We start from the raw sequence: 12,464 nt of genomic DNA on the forward strand, positions 1-12,464 counted from the left end.
ATAATCTGATTTCTGTAACAGATGGAAATAGCAGCAAAGTAATTATCAGTGTGCTAGGATGACTGCAAAAGATAAAGTCTCAAGGAGTAAAATACTGTATTTGTATAAAGTAATTTTATAATGTAATCAAATCCTTTTTGTTTTTCCCCCCCATCTCTTAGATGATGAAGCATGCCTGGGACAATTATAGGCAATATGGATGGGGACATAATGAGCTCAAACCAATTGCCCGGAAAGGACATTCCACCAACATATTTGGTAGGCTGTTTTCTGGTTTGGTGGGGGGTTTGGGGATTTTCTTTTGTTTGGTTGCTTGCTTTTTGGTTTTAACATTTCTGTCCACGCCACCCTCTTTGAAAGTCGACCTAGATTTCCTAATAAATTCTATTTTAATATAAATCTTTTGAAGTGTGCACGGTAGAAGTGTATTGCTTATTTCAGGGATACTTCAGTGACTTATTTCACTAAACTCTCCTTTGGGGTTTAATATATTCATGTTGTTGCCAAAGCTAAACTGTGTCTGTTTATGAATATAAATGATTATTTTTTTTAACAACCTCATCTTACCTAGGTCTTTGTGTTTAATTCCATGAGAATGTGGTTCAAGACAAAATGCTTCTGCAAGATGCCAAAACACTGCTAGGACCTATGTGAAATTTAAAGCGGTTTTTAAAACAAGATCTTGATAAAGTGGAGGTGACATTGTTACTTGATGTGTGACTTGCTCCTGAACCTGTAGACTGGAATGAAAGGGAAAAAAAAACCCAAAACATTCAAAATATAGAATTTTGATGATAAGGGCAAGTTTTGAAAACCTGCCCTCAAATAAATCCCTTCCCTCCATCCTTCTGGTGTGCAGAAGCCTGTTTAAATCCATAGGAGAATAATCTTAGCTGCTGTACTAACCCTACGTGCGGTAAGGACTGTTCACCTGTACTGTAAGCAAACCCCTTAGATCCTGGCATTGATTACTTTTGGTCAGGTACTGGAACCTGGTTTCTTACACTTCAGTATGATGTGAAAGCTGATATTGTTAAATTTCTTTAGATTTCTTTATAAAGACAATGACTGGGTTGGGGGGAGATGATTAAGTTAGCATGCTCAGGAGAAAATAAAGCATCTGTACTGGACAAGGAGTTTGAAGAGTGAAATTGAGAGTCGAAGATGTAGTCAGCACTGAGTATAGCATAAGGAGAGAGTGTGAGGCTGAAGGGGTACTGGAGTGACAGGCTTCTGCCATGATGGTCAGAAGGAGATTTTAGATTCCCAGCAAGTATTATGTAGTAATTCTTAAGTACTTTCTCTTTGCTGCATTGCACGTTGGCACTGCTTTCATTTCTATTAGAAAAATCTCTTCTGAAGCTCCTTGTGACTTAATTGTATGCTATCTCTAATTTATGGCTTTTCTTTATATTATAGGTCTGTCAGTGTTCGCCTGTATGATCATGTAGTCTTTGCTGTTGAATTTACATGCAATTCTGTTGCTTTATGTGCCAAGTATAATTTTAGATCAGCCTTAGTTTGTAACCTGGACTCTCTATGAAGTTAGGGTTTTCTCTTTATATGGCAGGAAAACATTTTTCCAATGTTTGTTTTTATTGTGACTAGCGCAATATTTTGAAGCCATTTTGAATGACAATATAACTCTAGCCTTTTCTTTCCATTCTTCCTCTGCTTGTTTCTCATGTGTTTCCTAATGAGTCTGGAGGATTTCTAATTTTTTTTTTTTTTTAATCCCTTCTTTGGAATGTTTTTTCCTTGGAATTTTGGCATTGCTGCCTGAAAGAAATTGCAGTCTTCCTCCACATTTAACTTCTGTGATTCTCTTATCCTAGCTGACTCTAGCTGCAAATTCCCCAAGTGTTTGTCCTCTTACAATCCAGATGCTATTTCGTACCATTTCATTTTTAGCTAGTCATGTCATGATTGCTCTGTTCAGGGCTATTTCATATGTAAAAGTTTCCTGAAATGTGTAGTCTTCAGTATATACCAGGTCTAGAAATAGAATCAGCTATTGTTGATTTTGGTGGGTGGCTGGTGAGAAGGAGGTGGGGGTGAAAATTGGTCTTTGTAATGAGGAATGTTTAGGTTGGTAAAGTACTATCAATAACAATACAATTTCTGTTGCCTATAATGACACCGTTCCCAGTGGTATTTGCCTTTATAGAAGCATTACGTAGTTCTTTTTTAAATCTGATGCTATTTTTAATAAGAAGCTGCTCAGCAAAACCTGTTTTTATTATTCACCTCAAAGATGATTTGACCCAAACTATTTTGTGCTATTACTGCAGTCTGTTGTACTTCCATTGCAATTCACAGCACGTCTGCTAGTTTCAGCATGGAGATGGTATCGTCTGTTGACATTGGAACCCTCTGCATTAATCTTTAGGAAATAGGGTTTACTGATAACTCTCAAGTGAGGTAAACACAATTCAATTTAGAAGGCAAATAAGCCATTAATCTTCCCTGTAGGTCTTTTCTTTCCCTCTAGAATGGTGTATATCTATGTCTATGCCAAGAGGAACATCAGTGTTCCAAACATTGCAAGATCTAGCAGGGTTCAGACTGGAATAAAAGAAGGGGAGAGAATGTGGCCTGCTTTGCTCTCAGAAATCTTAAGTCTCTAAAAAAATAAGGAAGGGGAGAAACATTAAAGCAAGCTGCTCTGTGCCGCACTGAAGCATGCCAATGGCCGCCCCAATGACTAGTTTCACGTAGATAGTAAAACCTGCTGGGTTTGCTTTAGTTAACCTACAACTAGAAACTCTTACCAGTCTTTTTGAGATGTCGGACCGAGTGACTGTAATTTGTGAAGTCAAGCCTGCTAAGCATGTTGCCTATCAAACTTTGCAGTCAGTAGTTAAATCATAATGTACCCTTCAACTGCTGGATCACAGCATAAATAGCATGGTGCTTCTTTGAGAAAGCATGACTGGAAATCGGTGGGCTTTTAAAGACTGTTACATTTATTTAGATGACCTATAAAACAAACCGTTATAGGTTCTGTGTTGGTGAAATAGGGAATATGCTCCTATTTTTTGTGAAAGTTGCCTCTTTTTGAAAGTGTTGGCAATCCCAAGATTTGTTATTTCTTCCTTCCCTATAGATAAAATACAAAAGGCAAGTACAAAGTGTAACAGAGAGCTCTAATTTTTCTTTCTAGTTAAAATTTTATTTGCAGGTCTGCTGTTGGCTGTAGCAGCTAAGCTAAAAATCCAACCCCAACAAAACCCCATGCAGAAAACCCAACCAACCAAAAACCAGGTTAACTTCTTTGTTGGTCTGCTTAAATTGCTAGAATAATCTGATGACAGCCTCAGGGTGTTATTGTGGAGGTAGGGTTGTAGAGCATCTGGGTCAAGTTCTCATTAGAAAAGGAAGGGTGAAGAGAAAAGGCCGATGGAATCTGATGCATGTAAGATAATGAGCAAGCATGGCAAACACTGTGCTTACTCCAGAAGATTTTCTGGGTTTAGCAAGAATCAGGGTGGTCGATACTATTGTTGGATTCTCTTGCTGTAATGAAATCTGAATAGATTTGCTTTTGAGGATCAGAGTAGCCATCTGAAACAGAAAGGTGATTTGTCCCTGCACGTGTTTGGTGACCCTTAGGTGAACATCTTTTACTTCAATATCTTATGAACTAAGTACTGGAGCACAAGCTTTGAGGATGGTTTCTTGTAAGTTAAATAGCACAGCTTGTACTAGTGGGTTTGTATCAGTCTTCAATATCTTATTTCTCTTAAACAGTGTTAATTCAAGAACCTGAATGACTTTAAGGAACAAAAAATAAGAGACCACAATCCTTGGGCAATTCAGAACATTGTCCTCAGCAAAACTAGTAATTTTTTGGGCTGTCATCTTACCTGATGATTTCAGAAATGAGAGTTCTGAAATTTGTGCTGTGTTTTTTTGTTTTGGTTGGTTGGGTGGTTTTTTTTTCTCTTAATATTAACTATCTAAGAATAAAGTCAAGATGTGCAGTTTGTCAGGTAATAAGTGCATGACAAAGTGCTGATATATGCTTTTGCTTAAACTGTAGACTTCCCATATTACTAGCAGTGCATTTCTAAACCTCACATTTGGATGTATTTTGTCTAGAGATGAGTTGCATAAGATGATCTGATAATGTATACATACATAAACAGATACATGTCTAGATATGTTTTGAAGGGTGTGAAAAGATCTTCGGTTGCAATGATGTAGATACTTGCATACATGAGACATGCCTGTTCTCATGCACCAAAGATTTAATGAAATTAGTATTTTGTCACTTTCTCGTACATCTCTAGTGCTGTCATGCCTCTCCTGTTCTCTCATTTTGCATGACATGCAAATGGTCAATTTAAGCTGAGATTTCTCTCAGCTCTGTCTTGGGATCATGTCCTCTAAGAGGAAGAAATAAGTGTCAATGAAGTCACATTATGGTTGCATTTGTATTATGTAGTAGAGCCTTAAGGCTGCAGCGCAGTGTCATATCTCTTCCTGAACATATGGCCAAATAAAGTTGTTAGTTCTTTTATGAGAGATTTTTGTTTGTTACGTTCTATGTCAATGTGATGTGCTGCTGCTTACACACATGGAAAAATGAACTTTTAAGGTGTATGTTGATTAACAGGAAAGATGTGTTCAAGGGAACAACTCGAGAATTTAGCTGAGGTAGCTAGTGAGCTGAGTTGGTTTTTAACTTGAAAATACACTACTTGGTTCCTACCACGTTGTTCAGTGCATCCTATTGCCTGTCTCACTACACAGCCTGGCTCAGCCTTTTTGCTACCAGTGCTGCTTTTAAACCCTCAGGACCCAGGAGAAAGTTGCTGAGCCAGCTGCCAACTGCCCACTGCTGCAGTGTGGGAAGCTCTTGCCGCAGAACTTTGTGTTGCTTAGCAATGGAGATCTGACAGTGTATTTCTCCACTGTGCTGGGGAGCAGGAGCAGCATTACTCCCAAGCCCTGTGGGGAAAATGCATTTGTCAGGCTGCAAGGGTGGGAGGCTGTTTCGAGAAGGAGCTGAGTCGAGCAAAGGATTCTGTTTTCCCAATACCTTTTGCAAGTACAGTATAGCTTCAGAGATTAGTGGCATTTCTTTATCCAGACTGTGGTCTAGAAAACAAGAGGTAGGCCATTATTTCATAAGCACTACAAGAAATTGTTGTGACAGATAATTAATGACCTTGGGAATTTTTTATTAGATACTTTTGTCATCTGTCATTGTAACAGTTATTGGGCTGCCCAAGCTGCTCTGACAGTGTCAACAGCAGAGAAGTTGTCATCCGATTAGCTTCATTTCCTTTTGAAGCACACATAGTTGAGTGTCAGGGTTGTCAGGCTTTATGAGTCTTTTGTTTTTCTGGGGTTTTTTAGTTGTCAATGACCTGCCAATAAATTTGGAAACATGATGGAGACAAACACTCTCACTGGGATGAAACTAGATGATGTACCCTAAAGACTGAGGGACAGGCTGTTGGAAATACAGCTAAAAACGTCTCATGTCTTCTCATTGTAAAATCCTAATAAAGAGACAGGAGAAGCAACTTTTGCTCAACATCCTCTTTCTGTGCATGGGTTCAGTCTCTGAATCCATGAAGAGGATAAATGACAACAAAAAAGGAATGCAAACAAATATGTTCTTGACTTCTTGTTTTGATGGAAAAAAAAACCAACCAACCACAAACCCCAACAACCCAACTCACTTCCTGAACAGTAGTTTTCATTTTAACTGTGTGTGCCCAAGTATTCTTGCCATTATTGCCTTTTTCTGGGGCAAATGAAAGGGGAAAGAAGATCCTTTCATGCTAACTAATAAAGTGAGGTAATGTAATGATGCAAACATCAGCCCCGTTTCTGTACTTCAGGTTCTGTTCAGCTTTAAAGTAAATGAAACCAGCCTCAGGACAGGCCTATGCAGCTGTGTCCTCTGCAAAATCAGTGATGTGTGACTATCCTGAGACCATGTTGACTACTATATGTACATTGAAGGTGTAATTTTTTTGGCCAGTGACACAAAGTGTGGAAAGGTAAGATTTTAGGAAAGAACTCTCAGGAGCTGCTGGCCAAATTTGGAGTTAGAACAATGTTCTGATAATGCAAGAAAAGTTCTTTCGGGTTGGACAAAGGATGAAACATGATCATTACTTGTTGCTCACGGCAGGTATCTAAGGAAGAAATATAAGAGCAGGAAAAGCCTGCAGTTAAGTGAGCATTTTTCAGGACATTCTTCAGGCTTACAGAAATTTGTGCAGTGTTAATGCTTCTGTGGTCAGAGGCAGCAAGTTTTATTTACTCTTATAGTTTATTTTTCCATTATTTTGTCCAGTCTGGTTTTGAGTCTGAATTTTAGAGCACCTGCCACATCCCATTACAAGTGGTTCCATAGCTTGATTCTGTATTGTGTAGTCAACTGGTTAGTTTTGGTGTCTGCTTGCTGTCCAAGGTCACTAGTTTTGGTACTGGAAAAAAAATAGATACATTATACATCTCTTCCTTGCCATTCATGAGTTAGGACTGCCTATGCCCTCACCTGATTGCCTGTCTTACATGGAGAGTCTTGGTCTGTTAAGTAATTTCTCATACATCTGTGTTTTTGTACTTTATACATTATCACCTTTCTTTGTATCTTTTCAAGTTTTATTTTTTTCTCTTTTTTTCTTTGAGAGGATGTCTAAAACTTTGTTCTCTTTCTTGTTTTGTTCATAGATTCTTTCATAATTGTATTTTGCATCTTTTAGGGTCCTTATGGAGTCTAGAAACTCGCACAAAGTTGGTTTTTGTGCAATAGCATTCGTTTTCAAAGTTCTCATCTGAATTATTTATAAATATGATTTGTAAATGTTTCCAAATGATTTCATAAATAAGCATGTGCCCAACAATTCATCTCTGCAGGATGCCACTGGTGGTCTTCCCTTACAATGAGAATTGGCTGCCTACACTTAGCTTGTTTCCTATCTTTTAAACAATTATTCGTCTGAGAATGTGATTTTTCTCCTACTCTGTGGCAAGTTAGTTTTCTCAAGAACCTTTGTTAAGGGATAGTCTCACATACCTTCTGTATGTGTTCTCAGTCCATTTGCAAGTTCACTTCTTAAAAAGACTGTAATGGTGCTAAGATATGACTTCCCTTTACAAAATTTCTGACTTTTCTTCATTTGATCTAATTTCAAGCTGTCCTCTGCTGCTGCTAATAGTGTTTTGTAAACTAGCAAGCTCTTATTTCACTGCCATAGATGTCATGGTTATTCATAATATGGTTGTTCTCTAAAACTTGCAAATGTGTGCAGGCAGGATGCAATGTGGCTGTCTGTTTCCTCTAACTGTTTTACAGTACTGGTGCCATAGATAAAGACAACTGTGTTAGCTAAGAATATTGTTTGCATGGTACTGCTATCCATCAAACTGTTACAAGTGTGCCTATGCGTATCAGGAAAATTCACCATAAGCAGCTGTTGCCTTCTGTTCTTTTTAATAATACAGTGTTCCCACTGAATTCTTCTCATCCAGTTTGTACAACACATTTAGGTCAGTTGTGCTCAGTGGCTTTCTTATGTATTTCTGAACTGATGTTTAATCTTGTGGCGTTATTAAGCACACATCATTTCTGTAACCTGGCTTATAGTGAGGTAAATATCTGTATCAAATAGTAAGGAAGAAATTAAGTCATATTAGAGTTCAAGGCTCAGGCTCAATTTGAGGATTTGTATTCTCTCTAAAGGCATCCTTTCCTGTTTTTCTCTTACAAACTGGATGGTTTGCTCTGAGGAAAAAAAATAAATATTTGTTTCCCATTGGGAATCTTGTGTTTGTTTTGATTTGGGAATTATTTAGGTTGTGGGAATGCTTTTTTCCAAGTTCAAAATTGTTTCCTATCATTCGGAATTAAGAACAGGGGTTTTGATAAGGAAATGAAACTAAGGCTGTGCTGTTTTGGACTATGTTAAAATATTAAGTAAACAGGCATGACAACTAAAGAAGGATTAGCATACTGAGTTCCAAACCTAAATATACTAAGGACAACTCCATGGGCATGTGTGCAAAGTGGGAGGCAGATGCAAGTAGTCTTTGCTGTCAGATGAAGCCAGCAGATGTATGAGGCAGCTGTAATTCAGAAACAGTTCAACCACACGAGTGCAGCGCCATGCTTGTTGTTCACTCTGTTGTTCACCACTTGTTCACTCAAATTTTGCACCATTCTAATGAAGTTTTATGGCTTCCACACTGGAATCATCTCCCTTTCAGCTGTCTTAAAGAAAATTTAGACTATGGTTCAGACCAAAATGTGTGGAAGTAGCCTAAGCTGTTATCTAAAGATAGAAAAGCTTATGTGACATGGCTATTAGAGGTGTGGGGTTTGTGATGCTTTTCCTACTGCCTAGCTGACCAAGTGGTTTAGCTTACAGTTATCTGTAAGAAATTGTATCTTTACTGTCTTGGAAAATCAGTACTGAGCTTGCTTCATACATAGGATTTTCGCACTCAGGCCATGTAACTGTGCTTGAGTCCAGATAGCATCTCACTCTCTTATTTACTGTCAAATATTAATCTTATTTTGCGTGCTGCTGGGTTTAGCTGACTGCTGCTGCCTGTATTTAGGTTCTACATACCTTTGAGCCATCATTCACAGATACTCTTCCCATCAGTCTTCCACTCCCTGATTTCTCAAAATGAAGTTGCTCCAGATACCTGTATTTGGTTAGTTTTGATTGCTTCATAGATGTAGCCGATCGCCATCACCATGCAGTTCTCACTTGTTATTCTTGCCTCCCTTCTGATACGCTTTTATTCTCTCCATTGTACTCAATTTAATGCCATCTCCTCTCACTCATTCCTTTCCTACTCTGAAGCTTATCCTAATCTGTCCCTCATGACATTGTAGCCTTTCAGTTAATATTGGGTGTTAACCCCTAACTCAGATCATAGTTTCAGTATTAATTGCAATTATGGCTTGCACACAGCCCTCCTATCTACTATAATTCAGTTTTGTGGTTGTGCTTAAAACCAAAGTAAGAAAAATACAGAGAAGACAATTGGGTGGAAATGTAGAAAATCGAAACTGTCTGGAATTAGTATGTTAAGCCCTTCTGTGTAAGATTTAGTTGGAGAGCAAAGTGAAGCAGTCAAGTGAGGACCAGAGGAGGGGAAGGTTTACTGTAGTATAAATACTAAGAGTTTTTAAATGCGGGTCATAAGGATGTAGCTGTTTAAGCAGCAGTTTGTTGATTAATAACATCTACCTGCAGATCCACTTCTTTAGCAAAGACTGGCATACACTTTGGTGCTTCACTTCCATTACTTCCTCATTTATAAAATTAAGGCAAGCATTGCAATTGATTAATGTCATTTATATGCTAAAATACTGTCTGGTACAAAAGATTAAGAACTCCTTTTCATGTTGTCTATTATCAGCAATTTAACAGAACTCAGCAATAAACATGCTTAGGTTTTGTTCTGCTTTTTTAATTAGTCTAAAATGTTGAAGGCGATTGGTTTCTTCATGGATACTTAAAGGCCTATTCATTGCATTTTATAGCTGAGCTGAAATACAGTGCAGTTTTGTATGCAATGCAGAGTTTCATTGACTAATTTTGAGGCACTTGTTTTCACAGTGTAATTAAACTCTTGTTCAAAAATTTCATTCATTTTCTTAAATGTTACCTTGTTCTTTGAGTCGTTAAGACACTTTACAAGTGGTATGCTGTAGTACTGGCAGTTTTATTGCCAGAGCTTTATTAGGTGTACAGAAAACTGGGTTGATAATAGTTTGCATTTAATTTTCATGTTACATATTTTCCTACCACATCTGTAATTGTCTATCACATTAAGAAATCCTGTTGCTACAGTCTGAAAACTTGAATTCTGTGAATCTTTTTGAGTAGTAATTGCAATATTTTTCCTACATCAGTACAGTCTTGCTCAGTCTGCATTTTTCAGGCATTCTGAAGCTGGGCAGGCAGGAATATCAATAACAAGAATATTTATTTCTTTAAGAGTGTAATAACTCTGTACTTAATGTGAGACTGAGTTTATCAAGGAAGCATTTTCACTCTGTTGCTAAGGATTAAAATACCTGTCTGTGTGAAGAATAACTGATCTTTTAGGTTCAAAGTGTGCCAGGGTATGCTACTTTCATGAGGCTTTACATCTCCTCTTCAGTTTCTCGAATCATGGTGATGGAATAGGGGAGGGGCTGCTCTATGCTTGGGCTCATCTATTGTTGGGTTGCTCTGGCAGTAGTGCTGGATCACTGTCTGGTTCAGAACAGAGCAGAAATTCAGCTTAGGAATTAAGTTTAATTTTCACTTGGCACTTTGTTCCTCTTAGATTCCTTTTACAGAGGAATCTTCTTTCCACCTCCAGTTAATAAGACCAGTAATCAAAGGTGTTTTGAACCAGTAGGAATTGGTTCTGCATTGAGTGAATGATGTATGTCCAGGGCCCTGAAAAAATGAGCTAGATAAGAGTGGCTGAGACAATACTATTTCTTGTACACAAGGTCTATTTGTATCTTATGGTTCAGTATGATCAGTATGATCATCCCATTGGCTGTGCAGTTTTAAGAGTGAAAGCGATTTCCTTGCATGCAGATCTCTAGTCTCTATGCATAACTAACTATAGATTCCAGCTTTCTAGTGCTTATGAAGAGAAGCTGGCTTTCTAGAGTGTAAAATAACTTATTTCCATAGCAAGGATTGCAAGAGACTTACTTGCTATTTGTGTGATATAGAGGCAGTTGCCTCTGTATCAGTCCAAATGCTTTTACTATACCCAACTTCTTGTTTTTACTCAAGCAGTCTCGCCAATTCCCTTAAGTTTCTTCAAAACATAGCTGCTGGGTTACCCATAGGCTGTCCTTGTAAACTAGAATAATGGGCTTTTAGATTCCTCTTTGATTTTTGTCACGGGTTGAGGAAATCGTCAAACCCTACCTTGATTGTAAACAAACTGATGAGCATCCCAGTTCAGGATCTTTAATCTGCCGTCTTTTTCTGCTTAGTAATAGCATATTTCCTTTTTGGTCACTGCATAAGGGAGAAGGGTAAGAATGGCTACATGAACCTATTAGACCTATTGTATATGACTTTCCTTGGAGGCAGAGTGGCCTCATGGTAACTTTCCACTTAAGGCTGGTTGCCTTGACTTTGTAGTAGCCCTGCTGTGACCTAGTGTGCATTTGAGTAATTAGAGATCCATTTGAACGGGCTGAATTTCCTTTGGGTTTGTTACTCCTCTAACTCATCTTTGGGTAGATGCCAATTGTGTTGTAAGACACTAACACACTTGTAACAGAAGAGTTTTGAAGTACAGACAGATGGTGAAAGGGAAAGAAGGAGAATTTTCTCCCCAGTGAGAGAGGGGAGAGAATAGGAAGAGCAAAAGCAAGAAAGCCTACACATTAAGGAAAAGGTACTTTGGTAAGTGAAGGAAAGGGGTGAGGGGGAAAGTAATGCAAAGGCACTCACTCACCACCTACTGCAAGCAGGATGAAAACCCAAGTGGTCCTTGAGGAATGGCTGCGTGCCAGACTGTCCCCTGCTCTGCCAAAACTCTGGTGTGTTATCAACACTGGTTTAGTCATGAATCCAAAACACGACACCATATGTTCTGCTGCGAAGAAAAATAACTATATCCCAACCAGACCCAGCACACATGCTCACCCCTCAATTCAGGCTAAAGAAAACCTCCATGGAAGTGCTTTTTTGGAAGAAGTAATTAACTTGTCTGTGATGCATACCTGTTGAAGAAAGGAAGAGATCTGGGATATGTATGAAGACATGCTGAGAAAGTTGGGGCTGTTCAGCCTGCAGAAGAGAAGCTGCTTGGAGACCTCAGAGTATCTCAAGGGGGCTTGTAAGGGCACTGAAAAGGGGGGCCTCTTCATCAGGGACTGTAGCAATAGGACAAGGGGAAATGGGTTTAAACTAAAATGGGGGAAGTTCAGATTAGATATGAGGAAGAAGTTCTTTACTGTGAACGCGGTGAGGCACTGGAATGGGTTGCCCAGAGAAGCTGTGGCTGCCCCATCCCTGGCAGTGTTCAAGGCCAGGTTAGACAGAGCCTTGGGTGACATGGTCTAGCGTGAAGCATCCCTGCCCATGGCAGAGGGTTGGAACTGGATGATCTTAAGTTCCTTTCCAACCCAAACCATTATGTAATTCAGTGTGTCAAATATGGAAATTTCTGTGAAACACCTATTTGATGATTCCTAAGAATGCATGACCTCAGTTTGCTGGTGTAGAATTTTAATTGTTATCTAGTTCCTTATTTGCATAATGTGTCTGTGTCTCAGATTTTCATGGTCTTCTCTGGTCATAATTGATCTGTGCTAGTTCACCTGTTTTCTCTAGCACCTCACTGCTCATAGCCTCTTCTGCTTCCACATAAGTATCAGACTTTCTAAATCTCTATACTTAAGGTACAATGGAAATGAGCAATTTATTTTCTTCATACTCCTTTAGTCATGGAACACATCA

The 12,464-nt window shown here is 38.7% G+C and overlaps 1 protein-coding gene across 1 annotated transcript in view; it reads left to right on the forward strand.

The window, feature by feature from the left end:
- MAN1A2 (mannosidase alpha class 1A member 2) overlaps nucleotides 1-12,464 on the forward strand; it is a 129,118-nt gene that overhangs the window by 41,249 nt on the left and 75,405 nt on the right. Inside the window, exon 3 of the mRNA XM_061365357.1 lies at nucleotides 162-258. Coding sequence (XP_061221341.1) covers nucleotides 162-258 — 97 coding nt within the window. The remainder of the gene's footprint in view (nucleotides 1-161; nucleotides 259-12,464) is intronic.

The sequence above is a fragment of the Neopsephotus bourkii genome, unplaced genomic scaffold (genome assembly GCF_033783945.1).
Source record: "Neopsephotus bourkii isolate Nb327-2 ecotype Australia unplaced genomic scaffold, CSIRO-AGI_Nbou_v1 NB_1287, whole genome shotgun sequence".
NCBI classification, from domain to species: domain Eukaryota; kingdom Metazoa; phylum Chordata; class Aves; order Psittaciformes; family Psittacidae; genus Neopsephotus; species Neopsephotus bourkii.